This window comes from Erinaceus europaeus, chromosome 15 (assembly GCF_950295315.1).
Source record: "Erinaceus europaeus chromosome 15, mEriEur2.1, whole genome shotgun sequence".
Lineage (NCBI taxonomy): Eukaryota > Metazoa > Chordata > Mammalia > Eulipotyphla > Erinaceidae > Erinaceus > Erinaceus europaeus.
In genome coordinates this window covers 24,271,684-24,287,014 of record NC_080176.1, presented here as the reverse complement: position 1 = coordinate 24,287,014, position 15,331 = coordinate 24,271,684, and the positions used below count along the sequence as shown (strand labels likewise).

General features: G+C 48.4%; 1 protein-coding gene and 1 non-coding gene across 7 annotated transcripts in view; both read right to left on the bottom strand.

The window, feature by feature from the left end:
* TRRAP (transformation/transcription domain associated protein) overlaps nucleotides 1–8,314 on the bottom strand; it is a 97,286-nt gene extending 88,972 nt beyond the window's left edge. For 5 of the 6 annotated variants that reach the window (XM_060173304.1, XM_060173309.1, XM_060173307.1 and 2 more), the window contains exons 1-3: nucleotides 8,172–8,314; nucleotides 5,774–5,937; nucleotides 5,363–5,412 (exon numbers count right to left, since the gene is read on the bottom strand). In XM_060173304.1, the coding sequence (XP_060029287.1) occupies nucleotides 5,363–5,412; nucleotides 5,774–5,873 (150 nt within the window). In that variant the 5' untranslated portion in view covers nucleotides 5,874–5,937; nucleotides 8,172–8,314. Of the gene's footprint in view, nucleotides 1–5,362; nucleotides 5,413–5,773; nucleotides 5,938–7,779; nucleotides 7,924–8,171 lie in introns of those variants that run through there. The other variant, XM_060173305.1, reaches the window with a different exon arrangement.
* LOC132533281 (small nucleolar RNA ZL1) lies at nucleotides 5,494–5,698 on the bottom strand. Its single transcript, XR_009545174.1, has one exon. It is a non-coding gene; the product is annotated as a small nucleolar RNA ZL1 (small nucleolar RNA).
* Nucleotides 8,315–15,331: the final 7,017 nt, after the last annotated feature.

Genomic DNA, 15,331 nt, shown 5'->3' with positions numbered 1-15,331 from the left:
TCCCAAAGCACCACTCAGCCTTAGCTTCTGGGGATTGAACCCTGGGCCTCGAGGACTCTGCTATAAGTAGTTTCTGCCTGATAGTCACTCTCTGAAGGTCTAAGTGCCCTGAACCTGATTTAAGGTAAATGTTTATGTTCTACTGATTTGAAAAAGCCTCAGGCATACCACCTTCCTGTCCTGATCCTACTAAATAATAAATGCTTCAGTACAAGGAAGGACCTGGTGTGTTGGGGAGCAGGTCAGACACTGAGCCCAGGGCACCCTGGGCCCAACTGCCTGCAGGTTCAGAGGCACTCCATGACCTCAGCCTCTCGATGAGCCTGCGAGGCATATGGCTCCAGGGTCAGTTCCTCCACTAAAAGCAGACCACAGGCCTAGCTGGTCCAAAACCTCCCACCTTCTTTGTGCTATTCTCCACAGCTTGCATTAGCAGCTTGGCAGGAGAGAAAGCTCTTCGTCTCTAGTCTAAGGACACTTTTCTGGTTCCGTGCAAAGCAGCAAGTCCTTAAAAATGCCTGTGTCAGAATAAATTTAAAAGCCCTGCCAAACTAGAATACTTTTAATAACAGCTGAAGGCTACCTGGCACACTCCTACTAGCACTGACTTCACCTTTACTAACTACGACTACACCAGGAAGCATGCTATCTATCCCCACTCATATTAAGTCTGTGTGGTTTGCTTTTTAACCTGCCCACTATGGAAGATTTTATTATCCCCTCATTCAAAGTAAGAAACATGCCTTTCTCTTCTGCTTCTGACACCAACAGGCACTAGACTACCCATAAATATGAAAGAACATTCTTCAGGGGAAAGGCAGTCATGAAAGACAATGCTGGGTCCAGGAGATAGCTCAGCAGGCAGAGAGCAGGCCTGTGATGCAGCCCTGGGTTTGACCCCATGCACAGTGCAGTGGTGCTTTGCTGTCTCCCATTTTCACCATCTCTGCTCCTCTCCTGCCCACCCTGGGAATAGAGAGTAAAAAATGAGGGCTGGCAAGCACCTTGGCAGTATTGAAATCATATGTAAGGCCCTTGGTTCCTTCCTCAATGCTGTGCTAAAGTTTTTCTTTTTGATTTATTTATTTTCCCTTTTGTTGCCCTTGCTGTTTTTTCATTGTTGCAGTAGTTATTATTGTTGTTATTGATGTCATCATTGTTAGATAGGACAGAGAGAAATGGAGAGAGGAGGGGAAGACAGAGAGGGGGAGAGAAAGACAGACACCTGCAGACCTGCTTCACCGCCTGTGAAGCGACTCCCCTGCAGGTGGAGAGCCAGGGGCTCGAACTGGGACCCTTATGCCGGTCCTTGCGCTTTGCGCCACGTGCACTTAACCTGCTGCACTACTGTCCGACTCCCTGTGCTAAAGTTTTTATTTGTTTTAAAAAGAAGGAGAACGCACAAGCTGAGCTCCACAATGACACCCCTCTGCCTAGGAACCATGTGTTTACTTGGGCTCAGCAAGATGGGGATGAACGATGAACGGGTGGAAATCTGCAGGGCGAAGCCCTTGAGCCCAAAAGGAACTACAGAATGGAAGTGGAGACGGTCTCTCATGAGTCCCTGGGGCCTTGACTGAGGATTTTGGAATGCAGTGTGGGACTACCTGGGCCTTTCCAATGTGACAGCTTTTGAACTGAGACAAACAGAAATGTCAGAGGTCTAGTGTTACTGGAGGTTGGGGTTCCAGCTGCCTCGGTGCAAAAACCTGAACACCTGACTACAACACACAGATGCTCTGATCATAAAACCAGGTCACCTAGCTAATCACCCGTCATATACCACACTGAGAAAGGGCCAGGCCTTTAAATGCAGACCCATCCTGAGGACAACTAAAAACCAGCCTCTGGTAAGAGCCAGACTGAATCACATCAGGTTAGCACTGGGCTCAGCACAGAGCCTCTCTACCACAGAAAACCAAGGCTCAGCACCCAGCCATGAACCGCTAATGCCAGTAAAAAAGTCAACATTCTTCAGAGGAGGACGAGAGAACCTGGAGACCCTATGTTTGTTTCACAGGCACTGTTCAGTACAGAAACTGCCAGTCACACAAAGATGATGGGTCATGGAACCCAAAGTCAACAGAAATCCAATCATCCTCCAGAGGCCAGGAAATCATCCTCCAGAGGCCAGAAACAGGAAACATCCTCCCAGCACCACATGGGAGCACCATGGAAGGTACCAGAGGGAGTTTGTCTGGGCGGAACACCGGTCCCTCCCTTTACTTGGTTTCTCTTTCTCTATCAGGATAGGTATAGACTAATTAAAAAAAAAAAAAATGGAAGGGGCCAGGCAGTGGCACACCTACCGTATTGAGCACACATGATACAGTGTACAAGGACCCACATTCAATCCTCAGCCCCCATCTGCAGGGGGGAAACTTCCATGAGCAGTGAAACAGTGCTGCAGGTCTATCTCTAGCTCCCCCTTCCCTCTCAATTTCTCTGTCTCTAACCAAAAATAAAGATAAAGGATAAAATTAAAAGATGGGCCAGGGAGCCAGCTCAGGGTATTGCACATGTGCAAGGTCCTCAAATGTATTCCCTGGCACCAGTTTGGTTTTTTTTAATCAAGCTTTGTAGAAGGCTAATGTATTTGGTCACCAAGGTCATTAAAGCAGTAACTAGTGGTCCGGGAGGTGGTGCAGTAGATAAAGCACTGAACTGTCAAGCAGTTCCCAGTTCCCAGTTCAAACCCTGGCAGTACATGTACCAGAATGATGTCTGCTTATTTTTCTCTCCTATCTTTCTCATTAATAAATTAAATTTTTTGGGAGTCAGGCGGTAGCACAGCGGGTTAAGTGTATGTGACGCAAAATGCAAGAACCGGCATTAAGGATCCCAGTTCGAGCCCCCAGGTCCCCACCTATAGGGGAGTCGCTTCACAAGCGGTGAAGCACATTTGCAGGTGTCTATCTTTCTCTTACCCTTTGTCTTCCTTATTCCTCTCTGTCCTATCTAACAACAATGACATCAATAACACCAACAGTAACTACAACAATAAAAAAACAAGGGCAACAAAAGGGAAAATAAATATAAAAAATTTTTTAATTAAAAATTTTTTTAAATATTTTATTTATTTATGAGAAAGATAGGAGAAGAAAGAAAGAACCAGACATCACTCTGGCACATGTGCTGCTGGGATGGAACTCGGGACCTCATGCTTGAGAGTCCAAAGCTTTTTCACTGCACCTCCTCCAGGACCATGAAATTAAATTTTTTTTAATATTTATTTATTTCCCTTTTGTTGCCCTTGCTGTTTTATTGTTTTAGTTATTATTGTTGTTGTTATTGATGTCATCGTTGGACAGGACAGAGAGAAATCGAGTGAGGAGGGGAAGATACAGAGGGGAAGAGAAAGACAGACACCTGCAGACCTGCTTCACCACCTGTGAAGTGACTCCCCTGCAGGTGGGGAGCCAGGGGCTCGAACCGGGATCCCTACACTGGTCCCTGTGCTTTGTGCCGCATGTGCTTAACCTGTTAATTAAAATTTTTTTTTAAAGCAGTTACTATAAATACACTGAAAAAATAAGAAAATTCTGTCCTAGTAAATAACAACAGGTAGTCACAGGCAGGGGTAGAGAGCATAATGCAAAGAGCTTCTCATGCCTGAGGCTCAGAAGGCCCAGGTTCAATCCCCCACACCACCAAAAGCCAGAGCTGATCAGTGCTCTGGTAAGAAAAAAAAAAAAAGTCCAAATAAGCACTGGGGAGTTACACAGTAAAGTGAATTTTATAAATTCTAGAATGAAAGTACATAATTAAAATTTTAAATACAAAGTATATGTATAAATAAACTGAAATTTAAAAGTAATATTGCAAGCAGGGAGGATAGCATAGTTATACAAAAAGACTTTCATGCCTGAGGGACCAGAAGTCCCTGGTTTAATCCCCAGTACCACAATCAGCCAGAGCTGAGCAGGACTCTGGTGAACACACAAACACCACAGCACATAGACAATAACAAAAATAATAACGGGGGGGGGGGGGGGTTGTCAGGCGGTAGCGCAGCGGGTTAAGCACACATGGTGCGAAGCTGGAGTACCAACTCAAGGATCCCGGTTCAAGCCCCCAGCTCCCCACCTGCAGGGGGGTCGCTTTACAAGCAATGAAGCAGGTCTGCAGGTCTTCCTCTCCCCGTCTCCCCTCCTCTCTTGATTTCTCTCTGTCCTATCCAACAACAGCAATGACAACAAAGACAACAAAAATGGCCTCCAGGAGCAGTAGATTTGTAGTGTTGGCACCAAACCACAGCAATAACCCTAAAGGCAAGAAAGAAAGAAGTAAAGGAAAGAAGGAAGAAAGAAAGAAAATGACCTCACCCACCTTCCCCTCCCTCTTCAACTCCCCAAAGCAGGTAAAGAGGAATTATTCAATCTGAAGAACAGAAACATCTGGAGATTAGTACTTTCATGCCTGAAGCACAAAAGGTCCCAGGTTAAATCCCTGACACCACCATAAACCACAGTTTAACAGTACTCTGGTAAGGGGGTAGGGGAGGGCCAGCCAGGGAGGTAGCATGGGGTCCTGAGTTCAATTCCCAACACTGCATGTAGTAGAGTGGTGTTTTGGTTCTCTCTCTAGTCTATGATTAATATATAAATATTAAGTATATACATATAAATATGAAAATGAAGAGTCTGGGGGACTCTTAAGGACCCCAGAAAAAAAAAAAAACTGCAATATCACAGTATTTATCAAGTAACCGGAGCCAAAACTGTCTCATTTCACAGTGACATACTATCACCTGTACATAACAAATGAAGAGGTCAAGTGCACCCTGAACTCAAAAGTATCCAGCTGAAAGAATTAGGATACTTTAAAAAAATGGAACATGGGGGAGTCAGGCAGTAGCACAGGGGTTAAGCGCACATGGCGCAAAGTGCAAGGACAGGCAAGGACCGGCATAAGGATCCAGGTTCGAGCCCCCGGCTCCCCACCTGCAGGGGAATTGCTTCACAAGAGGTGAAGCAGGTCTGCAGGTATCTATCTTTCTCTCCCCCTCTCTGTCTTCCCCTCCTCTCTCCATTTCTCTCTGTCCTATCCAACAATGATGACATCAACAACAACAATAACTACAACAATAAAACAACAAGGGCAACAAAAGGGAATAAATATTTAAAAAATACAACATGAACTGACTTAGGACAAAAGCAGCCTTTTAGTTTGCTGCTCTTAGTGCAAGGAACTGGATCAGCTGCATGTCTCCAAAGCTCCATCCTGACACAGTACAGGACACTAACAAAGGCTGCTCAGATCAGCTGCATCCAGCACACGGACCAGTGAGCCTGAGCCACTAGCAGGATCGGCAACAGGAAAGCACACCAAACACTGACAGTATGAAATAGAAGGGTCTTACCTCAAAGTTTTCGCTCACTTCTTGCATCATTTTTAATTTGGTTTCATCGGCTGTGAATAGCAAGACAAAGACACCAGGTCACCAAAATTGTGAAGAATGTCCCTATCATTACTAAACTTAATCGCTGGAGAGAAGCAATCAGATCTTATCAGTTCGACTGTCATGATCCAACAGAAGGCACAGAGCTAGTCCCTACCGCCAGCCACACACACATTCATGCTCCCTCGCATACGTGTGCATGCACAGACAAGAATACAGACAACCACACACACAACCACATACACACATGTGCCTCTTTGGAGCTCCAGCCAGCAGTGCTCATCATTTTGCTTCTGGAAAATTAAGGGTACTGGTACTATTTCCCTCAGTATGCACCCCATCTGAACTTAGTGACAAAAATGATCAACTTACGTGTATTCACATCCGTGAGGGCGGCCACAAACTGAAGGTACTTCTTCATCAGAGTGGTCTGGTCGACCACTGTGGCCCCCTGCGTTGCAACAAATGCCATTTTTCTTTTGGTGGGGGGAGGTACTTTTCAAAAGAAAACTGTCAGGTCCATGAGTTCACCCAGCCTATGAAATGAAGGCATAGTTAGCACATTTTAAGGATACAAGTTTACAATCATTAGGCAGCCCTATCAAAGCCTCCCCCACACACATACACATATTAAACATTAAATTAGATACTTGGGACTGGACCCAGGATACACTATTGTCAGGCATTTTAAAAGGAAGGCTTACAAAGTCCACTACACTACATTTTGAACTAGCAGAGGCTTTCCCTAGCTTCTAGCTTGCCTTGCTGTGTCAAGCACCAGCCCGCCAGAGAGGGGTCACAGACCTGACAAGAAAGCCTGGCTGCATGGTCCGGGAGGTGGTGCAGTGAATAAAGCATTGAACTCTCAAAGCCAAAGTCCCAAGTTCAATCCCCGGCAGCAATGTACTAGAGTGACGTCTGGTTCTTTCTTTCTCTTTCTCTCTCTCTCTCTCTCTCTCTCTTATCTTTCTCATGAATAAATAAAATCTTTAAAAAAAAAAAAAAAAGAAGTGGTCCAGGAGGTGGTGCAGTGATAAAGCTTTGGACTCTCAAGCAGATCCTGAGTTCGATCCCCAGCAGCACATATGCCAGAGTGATATTTGGTGCTTTCTCTCTCCTCCTATCTTTCCCATTAATAAATAAATAAAATCTTAAAAAAAAAAAAAAAAAAAGAAGACGACGACGACGCCTGGCTGTCACCACCAGCATTTTGCTGGTGGACATGAAAACATAAATGGGCATTACAAAATAAAAAGCCGACCCACACTAACAACCGTTCTGAGCTCCTGGACATGGCAGGAAGCCCAAGACCAGGTGCAAGGACCCAGGTTCGTGGTCCCGGCTCCCCACCTGCGGAGGGGTGGGGGTGGGAGTGGGGACTTCACAAGCGGTGAAGCAGGTCTGCAGGTGTCTCTCTCTCTCTCCCTCTCCTCCCCTGATTTCTGTCCTGTCCAATAAAAAGGGAAAAATAACTTCCAGGAGCAGTGGATCGGCAGTGCCGGCACCAGGCCCCAGAAATAACCCTGGAGGAGGGAAAAGAAATCACCAGGTGCTGAAGGCTGGACCCACCCACCCCAAAGTCCATCCTGAGACCAAAAATGCTGTGAATTTTGTATGCAGCTGACACGCAGCTGGTACTCAAAATAATAACAGTAATAATAATACTGGTGCACTCAATGCTCAGACAGACTGGAGTCTGGAACAGGGGTGGGGACCCCTCCGCTCAGGGCAGTGGCCGGCTGGGTGTCCCGCCCCGCTGTAGGCAGCCTCGCCTTCTTGGGGGACCCCCCAGCACCGGACACCCCCCCCCGCGGCCACCACAATCCAAGCCCTCCCGGACTAACACCTGTGCCCCTCATGCCCCTCACACCCCTCACCCCCCCCCCCCCGTGACAGCCAAAGTCACCAAGGAGCCGAGAGGGACGGGCACCCGAGGCTGCTGAGGGGCCGGGGACTCCAAGACTTGAGGGCTGGGCGGGGAGGAAGGAGGATGGAGAAGGAGGTTCAGCAGGGACACCCCCTCCGCTCAGAAACTCTAGTGGCGCCCACGCTTCCGAAGGGTGCCCCGTTTCGTCACCGCAACCATGTCACGGGGCACCCAGACTTTCCTGGGTGCTGGGGGGGGGGGGGACGAGACAGCCGGACGGTGGCTACTGGCGCTTGCGGGGGAGGAGGGGTCCCTCAACTCCCGGGTGGGAGTGGGGATGCAGGTGGGGGTGCAAGTGAGGGTGCAGGTCGGGGTGGGGGTGCAGGTGGGGGCAGGGACGCAGGTGGGGCTGCAGGTGAGGGTCGGGCGCCCCGCAAACCGCCCCCCGCCCTCCGCGCTGAGGCGGCGCCGCCCGGCCACAAGGGGCGCTATGGCCACGGCCCACCGCTACCTAGGCTCTGCGCGCCGCCCTGAGCGGCCGCGGCCTCGGCGGGGCCCTGCCGCCCGAGCCGCTTGAGGGGAGGCCTGCCCGGAGTCCTGGCGCCCCCACGGCCGAACGGCCCTCAGCGCCCCGCTTCCGTCGCCGCCCGTCCCCTGCGCCGCGACGCCGGCCCGCCTGGCCGCCTCCGGCCGCGCTACGGCAAGCGCCGAGGGCCCATCCGCGCGCACGCGCGCCCGCCCGTCCGTCAGTCAGTCAGCGCAGCCCGACGGCGCCGCCGGAGCGGGGAGGCCGCGCTCAGTCTCCGGGGCTCGAGCGGAAGTCCGGGACATTCGCAGCGCCGCTCCGCAGGCCCGCCGCCCGCCGCCCACCCGACCTGAGCGTCCCCGGCCGGCCATACTCACCCGCCTCGGCCGCCGGCCCCGGGGTCCGGCCTCGCCGCGCAGCCCTGCCACCGCTGCCGGCGCGCGGCGCGCGGACTAAATTAGGCCCGGCGCGCCGCCCCCGAGTGGGTGCGGCCTGGCGCGGAGCGGGCGGGCGGGGCGACGGCAGCGGGCCTGCGGGCTTTTAAACCTTCGGGGGCGTGCCCTGTGTTGTGGGCGTGGTCTGATCGTTGGGCGTGGTCCGGGCCAGGCAGGCGGGCAGGCAGCCAGGTGCCAGGTGGGGGGCCGCCACACACCGGGGGCTCCTCGTCTCCCGCCTGGGGTCTTAGCGTGACAGGGGGAGGAGGCCCCCGAGGGTCTTCCGGAAGACGAAGGCTGGCGAGCAGAGTTTTTGAGAGTCTGAAAGCCAGGGCAACCCAGGTGTCCTGCTGGGAGGGGGTTGCCTTGTCATTTCCTTGTTCTTCTCTCTGTCACCAGCCACACGTGTTTGTGCTCACCATGATTTAGTGGGTTCCTGTGGTCATTCTAGTCCTGTCTTGTTCGGTCAGGGTGGTCTTCTTTGGTTTTCCTAGTTGGTCCGGGAGAGGAGAGGAGATGAGATAAAGCGATCTGCTGCTGCTCGTAGCTCCGCCTCCCGTTCTTCTTTTTTAAAAGTATTTGTTTATTTAACCTGAGCACTGCTCAGAGCTCTGGCTGATGGCGGTACTGAAGACTGAACCTGGAGCCTCAGAGCCTCAGGCATGAAAGGCTTTTGCAGAACCGATGCTGTCTTTCCCTGGCCCTTTCATTTTCTTCTGCAGCTGCATCACCCCTCCTAGCCCCCCATCCTGGACAGCAGAGGTTATTTGGGTCCTTACCTAGCTGGCTGGTGCCCCCCCCCCCCACACACACACACAAGGCCAGAGCAATGGTAAGAGGGAGGGAGGAGGGGGACAATAAAATGTGCCAGGACTGGAACACCAAGGTCTGAAGAGTAAACTCACCTACAGAATCCATCCAAGAGTGGCTGCTCCAGGCAACCCACGATCACTTGCTCTTACCCACCCTAAACACCCACTTGCCCCTCACCCTCCACCAATCCCCTCACCATCGCTAATTCATCAAACCCTTGTCTACTGACAAGGTGCCCCTTTTGGGACACCAGTGACAGGTCCCTTGCCTGTCTGATGTTGTCAACTCACCTAGCCTCCACCTGAGTTTTAAAACTTTGAGGTACCATGCTTGGAGGTGGCAAAGTGTCAGGCTAAGGGGCCGGGTGGTTGCGCACCTGGCTGAGCGCATGTTACAGCACTCAAGGAGCAGGGTTCGAGTCCCTGGTCCCCATCTGCAGGGGGAAAGCTTCACAAGTGGTGAAGCAGGGCTGCAGGTGTCTCTCTGTCTCTCTTATCTCCTCCTTTCCTCTTGATTTTCGACGGTCTCTATCCAATAATTAAATAAAGATAATTAAAAAAAAAAAAAAAAAGCAAAGTGCCAGGCTCTCAAGCACCAAGTTCAGTCCCCAGGCATGCTTTGGCTCTTTCTCTTTATTACTGTATTTCCCCAATGCTCTTTCTCTCCTCCCCTCCCCCTGATATAAATAGATATTTACTTAAAAAGTGTGTGTGGACCTTTATTTTACCCTTCCCAGGAGTAATATCAATAACACCCCCCCCAAGCAGTTAAAAGGTATTCACTGACAAGCAACCTCACTCTGCTCCTACCACCACCAGCACCGTACACCCCTGCCCCCCCCCAAAAAAAAGTGGGAGGCCTGGAACTGAGTGGTGGCACACCTGGTAGAGCACACACAGTACCATGCACGACATGCACAAGAACCCAGGTTCAAGACCCCCACACACACTGCAGGAGGGAAGGTTTGCAAGCAGTGAGACAGTGCTGCAGATATCTGCAACAATGCTGGCAGAGGAGGGGAAAATACTTATTTTTAAAAGGAAAATAAAAAGGGAGATGTCCAAAGTAGAGGAAGAGTGAACAGTCTAGGGCTGAAACCAGTCAGCTGACCATTCCTTAATATTAAGTTCCAGGGGAGGGTCTTTGTGCGTGTTCAAAACAGCTGTAGACAAGTCCTTTGATCAGTTTGGACTTAATTGCTGATGATAAAGACCTGTGGTTAGGGGAAGTTCCCCGTGACCCTTATATCCAGCAAGGCACCCTGTGTGCCATCAGGGTTATTGTTGTCTTGTCTAGCTACAGAATCAGAGATGGTGCCAGCTTCATCCTTTTTGGCTTAATTACATCACACCACTCTCGTGCTCCAGTCCCTCCATGGGTCTTTCAACTCAAGCCTCTCACCTGGCCCGTTACCACCCACCGTATTTATTCTGTGCTAGCCACTGCAGACCCTGCCTCATGCCCACCTTGGACCTTTGCAGCTAAATCTCCTGTCTGGAATGTTCTTCCCTCGAAGATACAAAGTTGGCTCCTTGTAGCTTTGATGAGCTTCAATGTCACCTCCTCAGAGAGGATTTCCTGTAAAGCTCTCTCATATATTGTTTATTTAATTAATTTATTTATTTGCCTCCAGGGTTATTGCTGGGGCTCAGTGCCTGCACTACAAATCCACTTGCTCCTAGAGGCTATTTTTCCCATTTCGTTGCCCTTGTTGTTGTGCTTGTTGTAGTTGTTATTGATGTCATAGCTGTTGTTGTTGGATAGGACAGAGAGAAATTGAGAAAAGAGGAGAAGACAGGAGGAGAGAAAGAGCTGGGGGTTCAAACCGGGATCCTTATACCGGCCCTTGCACTTGCCCTTGCGCCATATGTGCTTAACCCACTGCGCTGCTGCCCAGCCCCCTGTATTATTTATTTTGGACAGATTCAGAAAAGCTGAGAGGCAGCGAGAAAAACTGAACACAGCACTGAAGCTTGCTTCAATGAGATAAGGGCTGGGCTTGATCCTGGGCTGTGAACATGGCAGGTCAGCGCACTATCCAAGTGAGCTATTCTGCTGGCTTATCAATACATATTGATTTTATGTGAGGGGCCAGGTGCTGGTTCACTTGATAAAAGGCATCAGAACATGGGCTCAAGGCCCCAGCCTCCAGCTACAGGAAGTGGGGCTTCATGGTGCAGTGCAAGTATCTCTCCTCTGCCTCTCTCCTTTGCTTCTCACCAACCACTATCAAAATAAAAAGAATTGGCCACTCAGGAATGAGGTCCCAACTTTGATCCCCAGCATCACATGTACCAGAGTGATGGTCTGGTTTCCTCTGTGTGTGTCTCATTAATACATGAACAAATATCTGGACCTAAGTGCACATAGACATAACAAGGAGGGCCGGGTTGTAGTGCAGTGGGTTAAATGCACATGGCATGAAGTGCAAGGACCCGTGTAAGGATCCAGGTTCAAGTCCCAGGCTCCCCACCTGCAGGGCGGTTGCTTCACAAGCAGTGAAGCAGGTCTACAGGTGTCTGTCTTTCTCTTCCCCTCTCTATCTCCCCCTCTTCTCTCAATTTCTCTTTGTCCTATCCAACAACAATAGTAACAACAACAATGGAAAAAAGATGGCTGCCAGGAACAGTGAATTCATATTGCAGGCACCAAGCCCCAGTGGTAACCCTGAGGGCAAAAGAAAGAAAAATAAATGGAGTGGGGTGGAGGAGATAGCATAATGGTTATGCAAACAGATTCTGAAGCCTGAGGCTCCAAAGTCTCAGGTTCAATCCCCCACACCAACATAAGCCAGAGCTGAGCAGTGCCCTGTGTTTCTCTCTCTCTGCATCTCTCTCAAAAATAAAATAAATAAAATATATTTAAAAAAAGAAAAGAGGGTGGGGGTAGATAGCATAATGGTTATGCAAAGAGACTCTCATGCCTGAGACTCTGAAGTCCCGGTTCAATCCCCCACACCACAATAAGCCAGAGCTGTGCAGTGCTCTGGTATTTGCCTCTGTGTCTTTCCGTCTGCATCTATCTCAAAAATAAAGTAAATAAATTTAAAAAAAAGAAAAGGAAAGAAAGGGGGGTCCGGCGGTAGTGCAGCGGGTTAAGCGTATGTGGCGCAAAGCACAAGGACCAGCGGAAGGATCCTGGTTTGAGCCCGGCTCACCTGCAGAGGAGTCGCTTCACAAGCGCTGAAGTAGGTCTGCAGGTGTCTGTCTTTCTCTCCCTCTCTCTGTCTTCCCTTCCTCTCTCCATTTCTCTCTGTCCTATCCAACAACGACATCAATAACAACAATAGTAACTACAACAACAATAAAAAACAAGAGCAACAAAAGGAAAAATAAATAAATAAATATTAAAATAAAGAAAAACAAACTATTGTTTTAGGTTTCTCTCTCTCACTTTTTTTTTTTCTTTTCTTCTTTTTTTTATCCAGGGTTATCGCTGGGGCTCGGTGCCTGCACTATGAATCCACTGCTCCTGGAGGCCATTTTTCCCATTTTGTTGCCCTTTTTGTTATTGTTGCCATTGATATTGTTGGACAGGACAGAGAGAAAAATGGAGAGAGGACGGGAAGACAGAGAGTGGGAGAAAATAATAAGACATCTGCAATCCTGCTTCACTGCCTGTGAAGCAACCCCCCTGCTGGCGGTGGGGGGGGGGCGGGGTTCAAACCAGGATTTTAACCCACTGCACTACCGCCCGGATCCCCATGTATAAACTATTGTGTCTTACTGTTGACTGTAAACCATTAATCACCCAATTAAAACAAAAAAAAAGGAAAATTGACTGCTGGGAGCATTGTATTTTTTTTTATAATTTATTTCTTTATTGGGGAATTAATGTTTTACATTCAACAGTAAATACAATAGTTTATACATGCATAACATTCCCCAGTTTCCCATTTAACAATACAACCCCCACTATGTCATTCATCATCCTTCATGGAAGCATTGGATTTTGTTATGCAGGTAACAAGCCCAGTGATAAAACCAAGGCAATAAAGAAATAGAAATAATGACAAGAAAGGCCTCTCCAGAGCTGATGTGGAGAGACTTCCATGGAGGACAGTGAGGCATCTAACCACACAGGGCCTTGTGGGGACTGGCTCTGTGAAGACAGGGATTGTCATCAAGGGCAGACTTCCTGTCATCCTGTCCTAGCTGGCTCCTGCTATGACAAAGCAGTGCAGACTGGAGGGCTCCTTCTCCCCATCTGAAGGGTGTGAGCCAGGGGCCCAGAAGCTCCTCTTGCTGTCTCAGTACATAGCAGACAAGGGGAATCTCTCATTTCCTCTCTTTTCTTCCAGCTCAACTGGGTACACAACTGCCTGATGCCCTAATTCTATCTCTAAAAGAAGGGAAAAGAATAAGAATAAGAATAAGAATAAGAATAAGAATAAGCCTCTGTGAGTGGTAGAGTCATGCAGACACCAAACCCCACAAATAACCCTTGTGGCAAAAGCACAGAAAAAAGAGAGGCAGAGGGGCCAGGTGGTGGTGCACCTGGTTAAGCGCACACATTACAGTGCACAAAGACTGGGGTTGAAGCCCCTGGTCCCCAACTGCAGGGAGGAAGCTTTACAACTGGTGAAGCAGGGCTGCACGTCCTCTGTCTCTCTCCCTCTCTATCTGCTCCAACCTTCTTAATTTCTCTCTGTCTCTATCCAATAGAAAAAAAAAAAAAAGAGGCAGAGAGAGAGATACAGTGAGAGAGAACTTGATACCACAGACACCACAACCCAAGACCTTTCTCCAGTGCACTAAGGGCTGTGCTCACACCTGGGTCTCACCCCTGGCAAAGCAGGTACTCCACCCCAACCCGCAGGCAAGCCGCCCCCCTTTCCTTGTCTTTTCATTTTCTTTTTATTTATTTAAGTTTTTTTTATTTAAATTTATTTCCTTATTGGGAAATTAATGTTTTACATTCAACAGTAAATACAATAGTTTGTACATGCATAACATTCCCCAGATTCCCATTTAACAATATAACCCCCACTATGTCATTTATGGACCTGTATTCTCCCCACCCAACCACCGCAGAGTCTTTTACTTGGGTGCAATACGCCAATTCCATTTCAGGTTCGACTTGTGTTTTCTTTCTAATCTTGTTTTTCAACTTCGGCCTGAGAGTGAGATCATCCCATATTCATCCTTCTGTTTCTGACTTATTTCACTCAGCATGATTTTTTCAAGGTCCATCCAAGATCGGCTGAAAATGGTGAAGTCACCATTTTTTACAGCTGAGTAGTATTCCATTGTGTATATATACCACAACTTGCCCAGCCACTCATCTGTTGTTGGACACCTGGGTTGCTTCCAGGTTTTGGCTATTACAAATTGTGCTGCCAAGAACATATGTGTACACAGATCTTTTTGGATGGATGTGTTGTGTTCCTTAGGATATATCCCTAGGAGGGGAATTGCAGGGTCATAGGGTAGGTCCATTTCTAGCCTTCTGAGAGTTCTCCAGACTGTTCTCCACAGAAGTTGGCCCAATTGACATTCCCACCAGCAGTGCAGGAGGGTTCCTTTGACCCCACACCCTCTCCAGCATTTGCTGCTGTTACCTTTTCTGATGTATGACATTCTCACAGGAGTGAAGTGGTATCTCATTGTTGTCTTTATTTGCATTTCTCTGACAATCAGAGACTTGGAGCATTTTTTCATGTGTTTCTCGGCCTTTTGGATCTCTTCTGTGGTGAATATTCTGTCCAAGTCCTCCCGCCATTTTTGGATGTAGTTATTTGTTGTCTTGTTGTTTAGTCTGGCAAGCTCTTTATATATGTTGGTTATTAAACTCTTGTCTGATGTATGGCCTGTAAAGATTTTCTCCCATTCTGTGAGGGGTCTCTTGGTTTGGGTAGTGGTTTCTTTTGCTGTGAAGAAGCTTTTTAATTTGATGTAGTCCCATAGGCTTATACTTGCCTTAGTCTTCTTTGTAATTGTATTTGTTTAATTGAAAATGTCTTTAAAATTTATGTGGAAAAGAGTTCTGCCAATATTTTCCTCTAAGTATTTGATAGTTTGTGGTCTAACATCCAAGTCCTTGATCCACTTGGAATTTACTTTTGTATTTGGTGAAATACAGTGATTCAGTTTCATTCTTCTGCATGTTTCAACCCATTGTTTCCAATGCCATTTCTTGAAGAGACTCTGCTTTCCCCATGTAATAGTCTGGGCCCCTTTGTCAAAGATTAGATGTCCATAGGTGTGGGGCCTCATTTCTGGGCTCTCAATTCTATTCCACTGGTCAGTGTGTCTATTCATGTTCCAGTACCAAGCAGTTTTGATGACAAT